This window comes from Camelus bactrianus, chromosome 7 (assembly GCF_048773025.1).
Source record: "Camelus bactrianus isolate YW-2024 breed Bactrian camel chromosome 7, ASM4877302v1, whole genome shotgun sequence".
In the NCBI taxonomy this organism is placed as follows: Eukaryota; Metazoa; Chordata; class Mammalia; order Artiodactyla; family Camelidae; genus Camelus; species Camelus bactrianus.
The window spans coordinates 15,796,456-15,815,699 of NC_133545.1; the positions used below are offsets into that span (position 1 = coordinate 15,796,456).

General features: G+C 33.9%; 1 protein-coding gene across 1 annotated transcript in view; it reads right to left on the reverse strand.

The window, feature by feature from the left end:
• NUP205 (nucleoporin 205) overlaps nucleotides 1–19,244 on the reverse strand; it is a 65,238-nt gene that overhangs the window by 38,658 nt on the left and 7,336 nt on the right. The window contains exons 3-14 of the mRNA XM_045511004.2: nucleotides 18,455–18,626; nucleotides 16,487–16,631; nucleotides 15,959–16,118; nucleotides 15,303–15,531; nucleotides 13,691–13,855; nucleotides 10,382–10,557; nucleotides 7,374–7,490; nucleotides 7,053–7,190; nucleotides 5,359–5,509; nucleotides 4,132–4,337; nucleotides 1,759–1,941; nucleotides 295–345 (exon numbers count right to left, since the gene is read on the reverse strand). Coding sequence (XP_045366960.2) covers nucleotides 295–345; nucleotides 1,759–1,941; nucleotides 4,132–4,337; nucleotides 5,359–5,509; nucleotides 7,053–7,190; nucleotides 7,374–7,490; nucleotides 10,382–10,557; nucleotides 13,691–13,855; nucleotides 15,303–15,531; nucleotides 15,959–16,118; nucleotides 16,487–16,631; nucleotides 18,455–18,626 — 1,893 coding nt within the window. The remainder of the gene's footprint in view (nucleotides 1–294; nucleotides 346–1,758; nucleotides 1,942–4,131; nucleotides 4,338–5,358; nucleotides 5,510–7,052; nucleotides 7,191–7,373; nucleotides 7,491–10,381; nucleotides 10,558–13,690; nucleotides 13,856–15,302; nucleotides 15,532–15,958; nucleotides 16,119–16,486; nucleotides 16,632–18,454; nucleotides 18,627–19,244) is intronic.

A 19,244-nucleotide genomic window follows, 5' to 3' on the forward strand; every position in this document is an offset into this window, starting at 1 on the left:
CTAAAACAAGTAAATTCCCACTTTAGGTTGACTAAAGTAACCTAATTAAATTGAGTTCAAACCAAATTTTCAGTTTGGATGGCTACCATCTAATATACTTTTCCAACTCTGAAGCCCAAAGTATTTTGGTTCCTTTCATAAAAAGTTTCTCCATTTCAACACAGAAAACCCTCAAATGAAAATATGTTAAATTTGAAAATTATAGAACTCCATAAGGTAAGAATTTTTTTTTCTTAGTCTTTTTATCATGTGAATGTATGAATATAGCATTTAAAGCTAAAAGGAAAACTTTACCTCAATACCAATAGCTTGCCTCTGGCTTGGAACCCTTACAGTCTGCAGTATCTTAAAATAATAAGAATTAAATGTTAGGATCAGTCCTCATTTATCAGTGAAAGTAGCAGCTTTGCAATAACAGTCATACAGCTCACCCACCACATCCATACATCTTAAAATGTCAATCAGAAATGACAACTGAGAAGTCTCTGATGAACTTTCATTAGCAATTGCATCCAGCACCAGGGAAAACTTTCAATTACCTAGACTTCAGAAAAGTGGTAATTTCTAAGTGCACACAAGATATGTTTTCAGCAAATTTCCTCCCAGATATTCTAGGAATGAATCTTGAAAGAATTTATGGGATGAAATCTCACCAGTGCTTATGACACTGGTCCTTTACAACCAGGTCTACTATTGGCACCGGAAAACCAAGAAGTAAATTTGTTAAAAACAGGTTTCTTATGTGGGCAGAAGTTTTGAGTTAAGAAGTTCTGTCCTGATCTTGCTAGAGGCATAAATAGTCTATGGTATAATTAATCATACTTAACGTCATGTTACTTAATCTCTTGCAAATTGAGAATATAGTATTAGGTGTAATCCTTTTTTGAAAAAAGTCTTACTCTAAGGATAAAAATGTCTAAACCCAATCACACTCCATCTTAGGTATTAAGAAGCACTAAGCATTTAGGACAATGATAAGCACTGACACACTCATGAATGAAAAAATGAAGTATCAATACTAAACTAAAAGTGACTCAGCCTCTCAGGACACACCCATTCCCTTAACTTTTGTTTTGATAACTCTCACTAACATCTTCTGGACACATACGTTAGAAAATAACTAGAATGCTGCTTCATAACAGCTGCTTCCACCAGTGTGTTAGAAGCACAGGCTCCCTATGTTGTATTACTTCTAAGACAAACTCGTATTTCACCTAACCATTTTCCTACAAGTTTCTCTATAGAACACATTCTCATTTTCCTTTTTCTCTTTACCACATATCGAATAACTGTCTCAACAGAACAATTCCAATAGGGCTTACATCTAAAGAAGTAAGAGTTGATAGAGACACTTCACTCATCTGCTTTGGGACATAAAGGGCACAGAAGGAACTAGCAAAAAGGAAAAATAGGCATTCCCCACGTTTACTGAGTACAGATGACTTCTGAAGGCTTATATCAGCTAAGTCTCAAAGACAGAGTTGAGGAATTCTGTCCATTTTTTAATCTTACAGACAACGGGAAACAAAGTCTTAAGAGAAGAGCCAGTCTCCAGCAACCCAGTGAAGTTGTGAACTGATCCAAGAGAAAAACCCAAGCCTATTAGTTTCTGATGTTATGCTTGGTACCAAATCCTAACTCCCTATCTGGGAAGTTCATGGTATACTATAAGTTTCAAATTGGATGTGCTTGCTTATACATTATGAAACCTCACTTTTCAAACTGTAAAAATGTAAGTAAGAAAGATTGTAACACTACCTGAGTGTATTCCAGTGACTGCCAGAGGGAAGCAGCGATTTCAGGAGATTTCCCAAATGCTGCAAGTGTCTTCAGTAGTTCAGCCTTTAGTATAGGAGGGATGCTGCACTGCAGGAGTCCCAGAATCACGACCACCGGGGTCCACTGAGGATGTTCACAGAGTGCCAAACGAGCATTTTCACTCTAAGAACAGAATACAAAAAGAATAAGAGACTTTCCATCTTTAAAAGCTAAGAAAAATGACCAGCAATCAGCTAGATTGCTAACACTTATACTGAGTATTCACAGGCTTAAGACATCCTAAAACAAAGATAAGCCCATGGCAAATGCCTGAATTCTACCAAGAGATCAAACCAGATCACCAGCCCAGACAATGTAAAACATGGAGGAAAAACAGCCTTTGTAGAGTTACTTTTACAGCTCTAACAACGGAAAATAATTCATACAAAAAAAGATAAACAGTCTGCCAGGGTCACATAAATCTTACCTAGGCATTTGAAATCCTTTCTGGAACAATGTAATATATTGTACTATAATGTAATATATCAATGAATAAAATACCTTGTCTTTTTCTAAGGAAAAAAAATGGAAATACACACATAGCATCAAGTATCACTCCATTTTAATTCAATGAGAAATAATTATACACTTTATGTTTTGATTTTTCAACAATGTTAAAGCATTATTAAAACCAAAAAGTTAGAAGACACTGTATCTATCCTTCAGAGAGAATATCAGACTGAAGAACTTAGCTTTGAACAATATAAACAACTAGAAGAACAGATGTGACTTAAAAGCTTTTGCATAGCAAAGGAAACCATCAACATAACAGAAAAGCAACCTACTGAATGGGAGAAGATACTTGCAAATGACATGACCCATAAGGGGTTAATATCCAAAAGGTATAAACAGTTCGTACAACTCAACATCAAAAAAAATAAATAAATAAACAGCCCGTTTAAAAAATAGGCAGAAGACCTGAACAGACATTTCTCCAGAGAGGACATTCAGATGGCCAACAGGCACATGAAAAGATGCTCAACATTGCCAATTATCAGGGAAACACAAATCAAAACCACTATTAGATACCACCTTACACCCGTCAGAATAGCTATCATCAAAAAGAACATAAATAACAAATGTTGGCAAAGATGTAGAAAAAAGAGAACCCTTGTACACTGTTGGTGGGCATGTGAATTGGTGCAGACACTGTGGAAAACAGCATGGAGGTGCTTCATAAAACTAAAATTAGAACTACCATATGACCTAGCAATATATCCTGGGTATATATCTGAAAAAAACAAAAACACTAATTCCAAAAGATACATGAACCTCCCATGTTCATAGCAGCATTATTTACTATAGCTAAGACATGGAAGCAACCTAAGTGTCCATCAACAGATTAATGGATTAAGAAAATGTGATACACACACACACACACACACACACGCACGCACGCGCACACACTGCAATATTACTCAGCCATAAAAAAGAGTGGAATTTTGCCATTTGCAACAGCATGAATGGACTTGGAGGGTATTACATGCTAAGTGAAATAAGTCAGACAGAAAAAGACAAATACTGTATATCACTTATATGTGGAACAACAAATTGGTGAATATTAACAAAAAGAACAGACTCATAGATACAGAGAACAAATTAGTGGTTTCCAATGGGAAGAGGGAAGGGGGGGCAATACAGGGGTAAGGGATTAACAGGTACAAACTATTATGTATAAAATAAGCTACAAGGATATATTGTACAACATGGGGAATATTAGCCAAAATTCTATAACAACTAAAAATGGAGTATAACCTTTAAAAATTGTAAATCACTATACAGTACACCTGTAACTTATATAATATTGTACATCAAATATACTTCAATAAAAAAATAACTAGAAGAGATTTCTGAGCAGGGAAATTATATAATGATAATAATGTTTTTACAAAAATTCATTTGCTAGTGGCAGGTAAAATGGTTTGGTGTAAGGAAAGAAAAAAAGATTGAGTAAATATTTTCTTTTTAATTAAAAATATTCTTTATACACACTAACACATATATATCCATACCTATGTTAGGAAACCTTCTAAAAGGATGTGTATTGAACAACTGACTCTTATTTGCCCTTCTATTTTCATTTGGGCTTAGGTTATTATTTTAATATAAGCTTACTGGAATAAGCAGGGGTTATCATAATGACACCCTCTACATGAAGAAACAAAGAGCTTAAGAACAGAATGCTTTACACATGCTAAATTTACCATTCATACACTTTAAGCATAACAAGAAAACTTGGGGGCTCCTTAAAATGCCACTGTGCTAGAATACAAATAAAATTATGTTCTCACATGCTGCGGATGGGTTACCTACCCAAGTAATGATGGTAGATGTGAGCTGTAAAAAAGCAATCAATCCATCTTGCTCCTTCTGAGTGATGCCACGTGAAGGAAGGTGACGGTATTGGACACTATCTGCACTTGGAAGATCCTTCCGGAGGTGTTCATGGTAAAGCATTAAGGAATGAAAAAAATGTTCCCAGGAAACAGGACTGCCACCTGCTCCCTGAATATTTTCACCTGTAAAGAAACACAGCACAGAACTTCTTTTCAAAAGTGTCTAAGCAGTTGCTTGGAAATGGAGGGAGACAATAAATTTAAAACAATAAACTTTGTTTGCCTTTGTCCTAGATAAGTAGTACGTTGAAAATGAGTTAGAAACCCTCTGTAAACTACAACTCTGGATTAATTCTTTGAGACTTAAGATTGGGTGGTGCCCATATAAAGGCAAAAGTAAATTACTTTGGATGTCAGTTAACCTACTTCATTTCCAGGCCAGTACTCTGTGTTGTCATATAACTCATGTCATGAGTAGTTCCAAAATGTTGAGCTTAAATTCCCAAAGAAAGAGATAACTGTGATCTAGATTTGTAAACTACACTACTCCGTTACATACCAAACACTGAGACCAAAAGTCTAGCAGACAATATAAGCATGCCTTGACAGAATAGCCAAAACACCGTCTTGGAGCCAGACAGATCTCAGCTCCGATCATGGTTCCCCTATTACCTATGACCTTCAGTAAATTACTTAACTTCTCTAAACCGGATTCCTCACATGTGAAAATTAAAGTAATAATATCTACCTAACAGAGATGTTTAATATATATTTCTTTCTTTTCCCTTTTATAGTATTTTTGGTTTAACCAGACTCAAGTCTGAAAATTTAATGAGGAAACTGGGAGAAGGTTGACAGAAAAACTGTAAGCACAGAAATTTAGAAAACAAGGACTTATGAAGATAAACTAAAGAAATCAAACTTATGTAGCAAGGGTATATATTTTGCTTTGAGCACCAGATGTGTTCTTGAAAATTTATATCAATTCTGATTTCTTAAACTGAACTGTATTTTACAAAGCAAATGGTAAAATTCCCCAATCTGTGAGACCATAATCAAGGCATCATCTACATAGAGCCAGCAGTGTGCTTCTCTCCATTACAAAAATAATGCATATGCCTAGCATAATATGCTTTACTAGGTACATGGATACTGAACTCAAGAACGTCACAACAAGCTCAGAGAACATTCAGATTTTTCTTACCATGACTGCTGCCATTGACTTTGAGCAGGCTAAAACAGTAGTGGGCACACTGGGGCCCACTGGCCAATCCCTGAAGCATTTTCAAATAAGGAATATAAATAGTTGGAGGCAACAGGTCACCCATTTGCCTAACAAATTTGGACAAGACAACCTGAAATAGGAAAAAGCCAATAGTTTACATAAAGCATACCTTAACTTTAAGCCAACATGGAGTAGCTAATAAAGACTATGTATGCACTAAAACAAATTAAGTACTCTCATTTAAAACCCCCCAAAGCAAAATAATCTGGTATTCTATTTATGAAAAATTACATTTTCAACTTTGTCATTAGCAATTTAATGCAATTATAGAATATCTTTATGAACATAAAGTACATTTTTTCAAAACATCTCAATGTTACAAAACATAAGACTGTTCACTTTCTAAATATATAAAAGAATTAAAAGAAATTTACTTATCTAAAATTAATCAGCAAATTCAAAGACATATTTAGAACCCAGAGTTCCCAAATCCTAGTCAAATCTAGTATATTTAGGAACCTGAGAGAATTTTTGATGGTAACCTACACATACTCTATTTTGTGTTCTTGCCTGTATCATGTTCCTACACTTCTGTAAGTTCACTTCTTAGTTTTCTCTTTACTCTTGCTTATGCCTTAAATCTATTATCAATAACAAAACATTCAGACTTATTAGTTGGAACTCAGCACTGAAAATGTTACAGATCTCTGGAAAATTGTCAAGTCTGTTAGGTTTAACAATGACAATGGTTTTGTGATTATGAAGAAAAATATCCTTATTTTTAAGAGATAGTAACCCATGAGAGGTAAAATGCCATGCTGTCTATAATTTACTTTAAAATACCCCAGCAAAATAAAAGCAGTAGAAGTAACAAGAGAAGTAAACATGGCAAGATGTTAACAGCTATTAAATAGATATGTTGGTATTCATTATAATTATTCTCTTCCATATGTTTGAAAACTTTCATAATGGAAAGTTTTTTTAATCTTTAAAATTTTTTAGTAAATCCTCTCCAAAACATTTTTTAAATGGGGAAAAAAGTAGAACAATAAATGTAAGAAATACAGTAAAAGGAGGGGAGGGGTCTGATCTTCAACTCTAGCATAAATGAAATTATATTATATGGTATGAAAGCATCTAGAATAGAAAATCCCAAAAAGATGATGACAGATATGGCAATCCATCTTATTTGTTGCTGCATATCAAACTTTAGTTAATACAGGATAGAAAATGGACTTTTTCCTATATTATCTACTGACTCATAGGCATTTTGTCATTAATTATAACTTCTAGGCCTTTTCCTTTAGTATTTGTGCCTCCCCTATCTTCCCTACCTTGCTAAGAATGACGTACATTGGTCATTGTATGCCTATATAGGACAGACAGAAGCTAATAAATACTAACAAAGTCCAAATTAGTGACTTATAAAGAAACTAGACACCTTTTTGTGTCTTTATGATTCAATGCATACAAGGGCTGACTATATAAACCCCAAAATGATCAGATCTTCAATTTAAGAGTTTCAATTTCCTTAAATAAAGTGTAAATGTCTAAAGGTTATAATACTATTCATTTCTGTTAATAGCAATAACATCAGGAAATATCGTTTTTCATGTCTTTAAGATTTCCAATCACCACCCCAGAGTATGAAAGTAGAAAAACTAAAAGCTCACCTGGCGTTGAGGGGGTCGCTGATGAGCCACCCCAAGGTAGGAACCCAGGATAGTGGAAGTCTGAAGAGGCTCTGAGGGACACCAATATTCTAGCGCAAGCTCCAAATTAAAAGGGTTCTTTTTATATAGTTCACCAATCTGCAAAGAGTAAACAAAGACAGTAGGAAAACGTCTATAAGTTACAAATTACTTTCAAATAAAAATTTACATTCTTATTGAACTCATTTGTATATTTAAGATATTAGACCTGAAATCTTCCAAAGTTACTGAAAACATAAACGGAGGGAGGGAGATGACAATCCATCCAATGTAATGGCTTACCAAGAGCATTAAGTGTTCCAGATCCCTTCTAAGTGAAATGGGTGGTTCGTTGCCCATCTGCATACTCATGTGAATCATTCGAGCATCTTCATCTGCCCGATTCCTCAACTGTTTCACCTATTAATTATATATGGTTTATATGTAAATTTATTATATGGATTAATAATAATGAAATCAGCAAATCAGGCAACTGTCTAAAAGTGATCACATGAAAGAAAAACACTGTTTAAATATCTATTCTACTTTAATGATGTGAAAAAATATGTTAGGAATTTTATTGCAATATTATTACCCATAATTTATATCTTAAAACTTCAATGTATTTTCCACTACAGGTTAAGTTGATTTTAACCAGTGTTTCTCAATTACTGACATTTGGGGCAGAACATTTCTTTACTGGGATGGATAATCCTGAACTTAACACGACATTTAGCATCCCTGGAATTACCTACCACCAATGCCACCACTACAGTCAATGTCGAGAGCAAAAGTAGCCCCACTCATTTCCCAAACACATTCTGAAGGACTACTAGGGTTAAGAACCATTGCCTTACAATGTGTGTCAATTAAATGTCAACTGACATAAGAAATCATAGCTAAACAAATTCACAATTACTGTTGGAGATTTCAACACTCTTCTCTGAATATACAATAGAACAAGTACACAAAAAATCAGTAACAATATGGTAAATTTAAATAACATTATCAACCAACTTTACCTAATTGACATTTAAAGAACACTCCATAGAACGGCAACAATATATCCCTTTCACATGCATATAGAACATTTATCAAAATAGGTTATATACTTAGTTATAAAACAAGCTAAAGCAGTAATTACAGGTAAATTTATAACATTAAATGTCTACATTAGAAAAAAAGAAAAGTTTCAATCAATAACCTAAGCTTCCACCTTAAAAAACTGAAATGATAAGGGCAAGTTAAAACCCAAATAGAGAGGAAGAAAATAACAGAAGCAGAAATTAGTAATAGTGAAAGAAAATACAAGAAAATCAATGAAGCCAACAGCTGGCTCACTGGAGAGATCAATAAGATTGATAAACCTCTAGCCAGGTTAAGAAAAAAGAAAGAAGACACAAACTACTAATATTAGGGATGAAAAAAGAAATATCACTACAGATCATATAGACATAAAAAGTATTAATATAGGAATATTAGGAATAATTTTATGCTGAATCAATTTGATAACTGGAATGAAATGTACAAATTCACTGACAGACACAAACCACCGAAGTCCATTCAAGGAGAAATAGATAACCTAAATAGTACTGTATCTGTTAACAAAACTCTAGTACCCCAGAATTGTGAGAGTAACTTCACTGTTTACTCTATCCAAGCCGTTTGTTTGTTTGTTTATTGGGGGGCAGGTAATTAGGTTCATTTATTTTTTAGAGGAGGTACTAGGGATTGAACCCAGGACCTTGTGCATGCTAAGCATGTGCTCTACCACTTGAGCTACACCGTCCCCTCTATCCAAGCCATTTATGACTTTGTCTATTCGAACTCCTCTCAGCCTTCATCTTTTCCAAATCACCATTATCTTTCCATAATAAAACTCCCTTCTGGGCTAACAATTAGGAAAAAGTTAAAGCCTTAACCCTTTCTAGGGCTTCATTTACACAACTGTAAAACGAAAGATTTCTTCCTATTCTAAAATTCTATGATGTTAATCTATCACGTCCTTCAAAGCTGATGAAGGCTCAAGTTATCTGATAAACACTCATTGACTAGCTTAGTCCTGAGTGAGATAGCCTTAGCCTAAGAAATCCATTGTAATTTACTGTCTACACTTGTCATTTACTTACTGTTACTACCTATATTTCTCTGTGTATATCTTATCTTATTTTGCCAACTAGCTTAAACATTCTCTGCTGGCAGGGAATGAGTCTCCTATTCATTTGTCTTCTTCACAACTCCTAGCATAGGTATCTGGAGCACAGGAGGAACTCAATGAATACCTGATCCATTATATCATGAGGAAGCATTCAACTCCTTGATTGCTTATTACTTGGTCCCTCTGCTTTATGTTTTTTAGCAGGTATGGTATCAGAACTGCACATCTTATACTACCTTGAATAGAAGACTCAGTATTTTAAGAATACATTGTGTCTCTATAAGTTAATGTCTAATTTCAATGTGGTCCCAATAAAACCTCTAATAGATTTAAATTAAAAAAAAAAAAAAAAAGAACTACACACCAGTATTACAAGTGTAGACTCTTAGGATGCTTTTTTATAACACACATAAACAAAAGTCAGTTTTATAAGACTTTACTCCCTCTTTAATTTCCTGCCACCACTTCAATGGCTTCCTTGGCACAAAATGGCACATGGAACGTATACTATGTAAGAACTGCCTGAAATGGCTCTAAGAAAACTTTTTTGGATCAAAGTTATAGCTCCAATGCTTTATTTAAAAATAATCTCACCAGAGGTGGGCAGGGCCCATGGACCCTGTTATTTAAAAAAAAAAAAGAAAGAATAAAAGTAAACTTTGCATTAGTTTCTTAAATTCGTTAATTTATCTGTATCCATGTGGAAGTCCATTTTCACACTACAATTAAGAGTCTAAACAATTATCTACAAAACTGGAGATTTTCCCCTATGCCTCTTCCAAATCATGTACAAAAAGCATTTAAAAACTCATGTATAAAAAGCCTTAGCATTGATTCCCCAGAGTAGCATGGAGTTAATAATTTTCTACAAATAGTCTATTTTCATTTGCTTATTACTTTCTCATTATAAACTATTCTCAATGTCAAATGTTTCTTCCTTTTAGTTTATTCTCAGTTAATGGGTCTTATATTATTTCATTTTCATGAATCACAAACTCATTCACAAGGCATAACATAACTACTACTGCTGAATGTTAGTCTGTAATAAAAGATTTTATTAGTTTCCAAAACACAGTTGATTAATTGATCAATTTTAAATTATCTTATAAAATTCTTCTACTACTTTTTATGCACCCTACATTATTACGCTTACCTTCATTGGCATAAGTGCCAGGAAATCTGTGATGAGATTATGGATTCTACGTATATAAAATTCCTCCTGATAGAAGTTTTCTGACACCACTACGGACTCAGTGAGGAACAGGAAAACATTGTCAGCAATTGCAAGCTCTGCCATTGCTTCATCTGCTTCTGTGAATTCAGCCAGAGCTAGAAACATATTTAGAAAAACAGCACATAGAGAAAAAGTTATTAAACTAGATTATATCTCATAATATTGTTGATGGTTCAAAATTCAGATCTTTTCTCAACCTTCTAGCATGTGCTATACACAAAGTAAGACAGTGTATAACTGTAATTGACTCACAAACCCCAAAGAACTATGAAAAAAGTGTATAAGAAAACCATGTGCTCTTCACAATAACATAAAGAGTAATCAAAAAAAATATCTAAGAGACATATGATGTAACACAGATGTAGTCAGGGAGCTATTATCAAAATATTAGCATAGTAAAATGATACAAAGGCTTTAATCTCAGTGAAATGAACTGGATCACTCAGAAAAAGTCTTCACGGCCCACAAGTGAAGACCAAAAACATTACCACTTAAGTAACTACTAATTCGGTAAACAAGTAGCAAAAATTGAAAAACTAAATCTTCATCTAAAGACAAAGTGGCCCACCTGTAATATTTTTAGCTTTGTATTTGGAAAAGTGCAAACAGAGATCTAAAAATAGATAAAACTAGTATACCAAAAAAAAAACTAGTATACTGAAGCCCCACATACCCATTACCTAGCTTCAATACTATCCATTTATGGCTAATCTTATTTCAATCTAGATCTCCGTGCATTCCCCCTCTCCACCTAAATTAGATTGAAGCAAATCACAGACAATTTAACACTACACTCTTAAGTATTTTAGTACATGACTCAAAAAGATACTTAAAAACCAAAGGAAAAAAATAAACCACGTATACACATGATACCATTATATCTTAAAAAATAATTCCTCAATATTAAATATCTAGACAGTGGTCAAATTTACAATTGTCCCATAAATGTTACAAAAGATTTTGGTTTCGTCTTTTTGCTTTTTATCTTTTGTACAATCTGTTTGCTAGAATCAGTATCCAAATAAGGGCTACACATTGCAATTAACTGACAGAACTGTAGGCTCCTCCAACATCTTTTTCATTTTTCCCTTGCTCTTCATTTGCTGAAGAAACTGAGCCTATTATCCTGTAGTATTTTCCACAATGTGGTTTGGCATTGCATCCCAGTGGTATAATTACCATATTCCTTTGTTCTCTGGATACACTAAAAATTGATAGTTTGACCTACAGAGGCTTAATCAATTACATTGCATTTTTTCAGTAAAGTATGTCATAGGTGATGCTGTGTCCTATCATCAAAAACTACATTGCTGTTTACTTCTTTTAAATTTTAAATATAAAATTGCTAGGTAATTTTATGGTAATCTGGCTTTGGAAAAAGAACTGTTAAATAGCTTACTCTGCTTGACTGTCATAGAGACCAAATGCATTCTGTGCTACTTAAAGTAGATTTTCATTGCCTAGAAAAGGATCAGGAATAGATAAAAGCCAGGACAGTCTCAACCAGAGGAAAAGAGACTGGTTGGTTTTTTTCTTTTTTGTTTATGTGTTGTTTTACATTTTGAAACAAAGCCTGTATATCTACCCATACTATATAAACTCCTTGAGAACAAAATAGTTTCTTAATTCTTTATTATGACTACTAATAATGAATACTAAAATTATTAGTTAATATTAATTAAATAACAAAAATAATTAGTTTCAAACCTTCACTTGAATTCAGAAATATTGGAATTAAAATTGCAAGATGATCAATTCAAGAACTATTTCTTGAAGATTACTTACTTAATAAAGAGCATTAATATCTCAGTGTAAATTGAGCTTTAATTCCTCAAAACAGTACATAAAAATTTTAGAAAGTTTAGTAAAATTCAAGACACATTTTTATAAAATAATGTAATTAACCTATTTGATAAATTTTCCAGACGTCTATAAAGAAGTTCCTATAAAGGAACTAATTTTTCAAAATTGAGATCATTGTTAAAACTTGTCTGAATTGTTTCAAGAAATGACTATTTCTGTAATATAAGAAAAGCTATTCATCTTTTCTAATAATTTAAAATATAAATTAACAGAAAAATTTTATAGTTTAAAATATTCATTATAATGCCCCTAATTTCCAAGCTTATAAAAGGGTATGAGCAAGTAAAACTAAAGTAACTAAATAGCCAAAGATCTAGTACTTGAAACCAGGTCTGGATCTCTAGACTATTCTTATCTACTGTTCAGTATAGCATATTCTACTATGCCTCTCAAGACTAGGACAATGGTACAGTTACCTATAGTATATGAATCTGATTAACTATCACAAAGTTACTTACAAGTATATAGGGTAATTTTATGCCAGAAAAGTACTGAAATAAGACTTATAAATGAATAAGATGTATAGTTGAGAAACAGAATTTGTACATGAATATAAGTATCTAATTTGCCATCTATCAGCTGTAATGTAAAAAACACTTGAAGAAAGAAAAACTTGTAACACTAAGAGAGCTTTCTGCAGCCCACTTGGGAACAACACGAGACTAGTGAACAAAATGTTCTGAAATCACACAACAGGTAAGATATTAGAATTTGTTGACACTCTAAGACTAGAAAACATTGACGTGGACTATAAACTTTAATAAAATCTTTCCAGATTTACCACAAAAACCTATGGAAGTGACAGTTCTTTGGGCTTTAAATGACAATAAGATCATAGTTCTCATCCTGTTAAACCACTTTTAGTAAGATAATTACAAGAATGTAAATAGCAGAAGAGGATATGCTACAGCAGCTAACAAAATAGTTACAAGTCAGAACTCCACATCCATTATTGATTGAGTGAAATATCTTCTTTCTAATATACTGTATTTAAAAATAATACTAGTTTTTAATTGGACACAATATGAGAGAAATTAGTTTGAACAAAACCAAAAATAAAAACATTTAAAAAAATGTATTATTATACCATCATTTCAAATTTAAAACTCTTAAGGGAAAAAAAGAAGCTAAGAGAATTCTACTAGCTGTAAGAAAGGGAAAAAACATTCCAAATAATTTCTTTGGGGAGACAAGAAAAAAGGAAAAGGTCTGTATTCCGCCAGGATACAAAGTTTCACTTACCACAGCTCTAAGGCATCTTGCTAGGCTCATGCTTACACACGCCAAAGGTAAACACCCTTTCCAAAATACCAGTAAATGTTGATACAACATTTCTCATAACAAAATGACCTACAATCAGATTACCTGTCACATCAGGTAGCTGAGATATCCCTCTCAATGCCAGTGCCCAGGCAAGTCTCACAGTGGCTTGCAGCCCAGGCAGTTTCCAAGGCTGTGAGTCTTGAAGGCGAGAGTGAATTGTTGCAATGTATTGTCTCTCTGTCAACAGTGGAAGTTGATGAATCATATCTGAAAATAAAAATAGACCACTCTACTAAAAAGTAGAGAAATTCTCTCTTTTGAAATACAGGAATAATGTCTAAGAATCAGAAAATCAGAGTACTATAGTACTTCAAACAAAGCACAGGATTCCAACTAAATACCAAAATAATGGGAAATATCACTGACCACCTATAAATTCATCTATTTTACTCCATTATTTTCTTATACTTCCTTTTGATGTCATCTTGTGAATAACTACCTCAGTGGTTCCCAACCTTTAACTAGGAAGAACACATTTTTTATTTAATTTCCTGTATATTTTAAAGTTCCTGTCTATACTATTATACATGAATTAATAACTCACTTCTCCCATTTATTAACAAAGATAAACAGTGATCAACAAACTACAGCTAAAATGAACTCATCAATATAAGGGCCCTAAATTAATATCTTTCCAACCCCCTTTGCTCTTTCTTCTCCTTCTGGGACCCCTATTATGCATAGGTTGGCACGCTTTATATTATCCCATAGGTCCCTTATATTGCTTTCATTGGTTTTTACTTGAATACCATCACAACCTAGTGTAAAAAACCTTACATCTTAGCCTATGAAACTTTCCAGGCATTCATTCCATTTAGCTTTTAAAAATTCCAGCTTACAAACTTCCATTAAAACAGCGTACATCTACTTAATTATGTGCTTCATTTCATTCAATGCAGGAAAGCTGATCAATGCATTAACTGGCAGCAGGACTATACGATACAGGTGCCACTTACTATGTGACACACAATGTACTATGTGACAAGCTGATTGAAGATAAGGGGTAGCTGTGTGTTAAATAAGCCTTTCCTAGTGGCTAAAGATCACCTAAGAGGAGTGGAAAATGTCTACCCTGTTCACATACCGAATGAGAGGAGACCAGGATGATACAATCAAAAGCAGACAGGAGATTATTGTTGGAAAACTATAAATATTTATGACATTAAGTGGCAATAATCTTCCTTTGTGGGAATCATTTTTGAGCTCTTCAGTTCTAAGCAGTTACTTTATAAGGTTACCAAGAGAAATTTTATCTCCTTCAAAGAAAAAAAAGTCAAAGATGATATAGTACTGAAAATTAAAGTCATCCTCCCTCAGAATGTTTTCATGAAAGGTTTACAATGTGAATAAATAGTAAAGGAACAAGTAATTAGGTAAATTAGGCATGCATAACTCACAAACATATATCATACATCCTTTAACAATTTTCCATCCCCAAATCCCAAAGACATTAGAAACATCTAATATGGTTGCAATTACTTTAAAAATGTGATCTTATATCTAAATATTCAAATATTGATGAATTATATACAAGGGAATAAAACATACAATTTTTAATTTTAGTTATTAAACTATCACCTTTCTTAAATGTTATCTCCACAATTAAATCTGATTTTTTGGAAACAAATGTATTAACAGGTACAAAATCCAATACCATCACGTTCCTCTGTGCTTTGTTCTATAAAGCTGATATCAAAGCAGTACAGAAGTGCCATAAGAAGAGCCAGGTTCACTGCATCCAATGAGCCATTGGCCTCAACTGTCACTCTTTCCAGATGTCCAATAAGGAGCAGAGTGTCATCTTTGCCTAAAGGTGATTGGCAAGCCCAGGCAAAAAGGCTTTCTGCCAGAGACTGCCTGCACTCCTTGATGAGATCAGAAACCTAGAAATAAAAATGATTATAGGTATAAGTAAGTTACAGTGAAGCCTGATCTTATTGTAAAATGTAAACTATTGTAAAAGCAAACTAAATAAATGAATCTGAATCCAAAGTGACCCTAAAAATCTCACCCCTGCAATTTTGAACATATTCTACTGTTAATTTCTCATTCTTAAGTTCCAACCTCCTCTATAGGACAACTAATTTCTTAAAGAGCTCAATTCAGAAAATGTGCTAGTGTGACAAATAGCAACTAGAAAGAAGCTGAAATAGGTGCAAGTCAGTTTCGTGGACACAACTGCTTACACACTTCAATATGCATTTTTAATTTTCCTATGACTCTATTAGTAGAATTTTCTCATAGACGTGACTTTTCTGACTCCAAGATTTGACACAGACAAGCCATGAATTGATATCATTGAACCCTTGCCTCTTTTCGATGTTTTTCACTGCCCAAACCTCTCTCGCGCTGTAGTTTCTCAAACTCATTATTCACATCAATCTGTGACACCAGAGTAAGAACTTTGTAAGTCAACCCTTGCTCCATCAGCTCATCAGTAAACCGTGTTGTCATGGAAACCAGCTCTGGACTGTAACGGAAAGAAATCAATAAAGTTATGATGAGCAATAATGTTTATATTCCTCAGCACATGGATATAGAAAATGCTCTTTTGACAATAATGTTGCATTACTAGAAACAACCAGGATGAGTTATAACCTAGCTCTTTTCATACTTTCTATATCATTGAGTTCAATAAACTTCTAACCACAAGCAATTGAATTACATTTTATTTGTCAACAAAATAAAGCAGGTTTAAACTGTTCTATCATTCTTGGCAGAATAAGGGAGTATTTATCACTCAATGTATAATAAGAAGAAATTTTTGATTCTAAAATTATTATTCTTTAAGCAATTTCTGATTAAAAACAACTCTGAAATCCTAAGATGCAAACAGACCTGAGTTCAAGGGTCCATGTCTTTCCTCGTCGAGACTGTATCAAGGCTTTCAGGGAATTTGCAATGCATCGCTTTCCATCCCAGTATAAAAGAACAGCTACTAATCCTCTGGTGAGGCCAGGAAAATGAGGCTGTTGGTGCTCTCCTAGAAAAGGAAGTTGAGAAATAATTTAGTAAATAAACACATGTTTAGGCTGAGACAAAAATCACTAAGTCTATGTTCAGTCCAAAAAAAATCACATTTCTTAGGGGCTCTAAGGGTCCTCTACTTCAAACACCCACTCGTTGTTTTATTCTCTTTCACATGAAATCTTTCAAATATTTGGAAGTTTCTGCCCCTAGAGTCTTCTCTAAAAATTAAATAACACTTTCTTATGTTTCAACTTTTATTCGCCTTTTTAACTGCTCTCCTTTAAATAAGTTCTACTTTGTCTTTTCAAAAATACCTTGCCTACAGTTTCAGTTTCATTTTCTATGGCTTTTTTTCCCCCTTAGCCCAATCACTCCTCCACTCTACTCCCTTCTGGTCCCCACATTCATGTCACTGCCTCACACCTCTGCACAGGCGATTTCTTCTGCCTGGACGCCCTTTGTCCTCCTGAGTGCACACCTATTCCACCTGACATATGCCTATTCATTTTTCAACAACTACCTTAAGCCTCATGATCTTTGAGGACTTCTCTGTGCAATACAAGGTCAATTTAAATGCTTCTCCTCTGGACCATCACTAAACCTTGCATTAATGCACTTACAGTGTCATAATTACTGCTTTCCATTTCTTTCTCAATAACTAGACTATGAGCTCCTTTATTCTAGCTGAGGTTTTATTCATCTTTATATCTCTAGAGTCTTAACACAATGCCCAGCCCATAATATGCATAGAATAAATGTTTGTTAAATGAAATTTTGAGTTAAACTCAAACTAGCATGTCCAGTTAACATCTGCATTACAGGATAGGAAAACAACTTTAGGCACCCTCAATATCACACTTCTTTTAATGCAGCCTTAGGTCAAAAAGGATTTTGGTAGCCACATGATATCTTTAGACATATCAGATTTTCATCCAGTTAAAATTTCTACCTGGCTTCTTCCCATGGTTCCTCTGTTATAATTGCAATGAACTGCATATTTTGTGGAAATTTCAATTTCTTCTCTAAATAGCAGCCAGAGAAATAATTTCAGTTATTCCAGATTCTGTAACTCTTCTGCTTAAAGCCTCTGCTAACAACTTCCCATTGCAATTAGAATGAAATCCAAATAATTTTTATGGCCTGCAAGACTATAATCTAACTCTTGCTCCGGCCTGTCTTCCTTCACTCTCCCCCTCGTTCCTGATGTTCCGGCCAGTGGTCTTTGTAACCTTCAGCATGCCTTTGTTCTCACCTCAAGCTGTCCATTCTCCCTGGAACATCTTTTCCCAACAACTCTGGCATCTTGTTGTCATGCAGGTCTCAGGTCAAATGCCCCAGTCTCAGAGAGGCCTTCCCTAAATACCTTACTTACAGTCCCCAACCCCCGCCCCCAAAAACACAGCCCCATCTCTCTATATCCCATTATCTTGTTTTATTTTCTTCCTAGAACTCAGTATTATTGAAATTATCTTATTCTTTACCTATCCATTATCTAAATCAGCCCCCTAAAAAGAGCAGTGACCTTCCCTTCTTACTCATTATATGACAGTAATGGATTTGTGCTATAAAACTTCTGAGATGCAGCCAGTTATTCTTTGCTAGTCAATTACCATGAAAAAGTTGATCTTAAAACAGATTTCCTTTAACAACTCTGATCACTAAACTAAAGCTTTCCCACTGGTCAAAGGTAAACAAAAGGAAATATTTTGAATATCAAATAAACTACATCCTTAGAAACTATTCTGGAATCCAAATGACACAATATTCCAAATTTTAAGTAAATAATTGTATATTTATGTCCTGCCTTACCATAGATTCAGTTAAATGTCAACCTACCAGCAAGGAGAAGTTCAACAGCTGCCAATTCTCCAATATCAAAAAGGTCACTGAGGATAAAGGCCTCTTTAATGAGCTGTTCAGGAAGAAGTCGGGTTCCTTGTTGACCCTGGATGGCAACTCCCTCTGTACTGGCTTTCTGAACCTTCTCATGTTGTTGAACATTTTTTGGCTACAATGATAAAAATAAATTAATAGGATCACATAATGAAAATAGCATAATGGACATAAGGTATTAAAATGTTACCCAGAGAAGTTTATTCATAAAGCAGCCTGGTAACATGACAAACAGGAGTATTTCTTATCAGATAATCTACAATTAGAACCTTACGAGGTAACATTTTATATCATCTTTAACTTTTTATACCATTATTACCTTCTCAATAACCACTTCTGTTAAACTCTGAACTACAAAATGCCAATTATATATTTAATAAATATAAAAACAATAAAGTCTTCAAATGGGAAATAAGAAATGGAAATGAATTGTTGAATTAGTAGGGCTAATGATAGTTTATTAATATGTTATTTTAAAATGTAGTCTTAATCACAAAAAGGCTTACTTGGTGTAAATAACATAGAGTATAGGGATGATTCACTTGATGGATCACAAAATCAAGGTATTTAAACCTTGAAAAAGGCCATATAGTCAATTAATCCAACTCCTCTACTAACATAAGGGAAAACTGATGTCCAAGTCAGGTGACTTGCCTGTGGTCATACAGCTCTTTAGTGGTAGAGCCAAGACCGGAACTCAATTCAAGTGGTTCCCAGGCTATGGCTCTTTCTA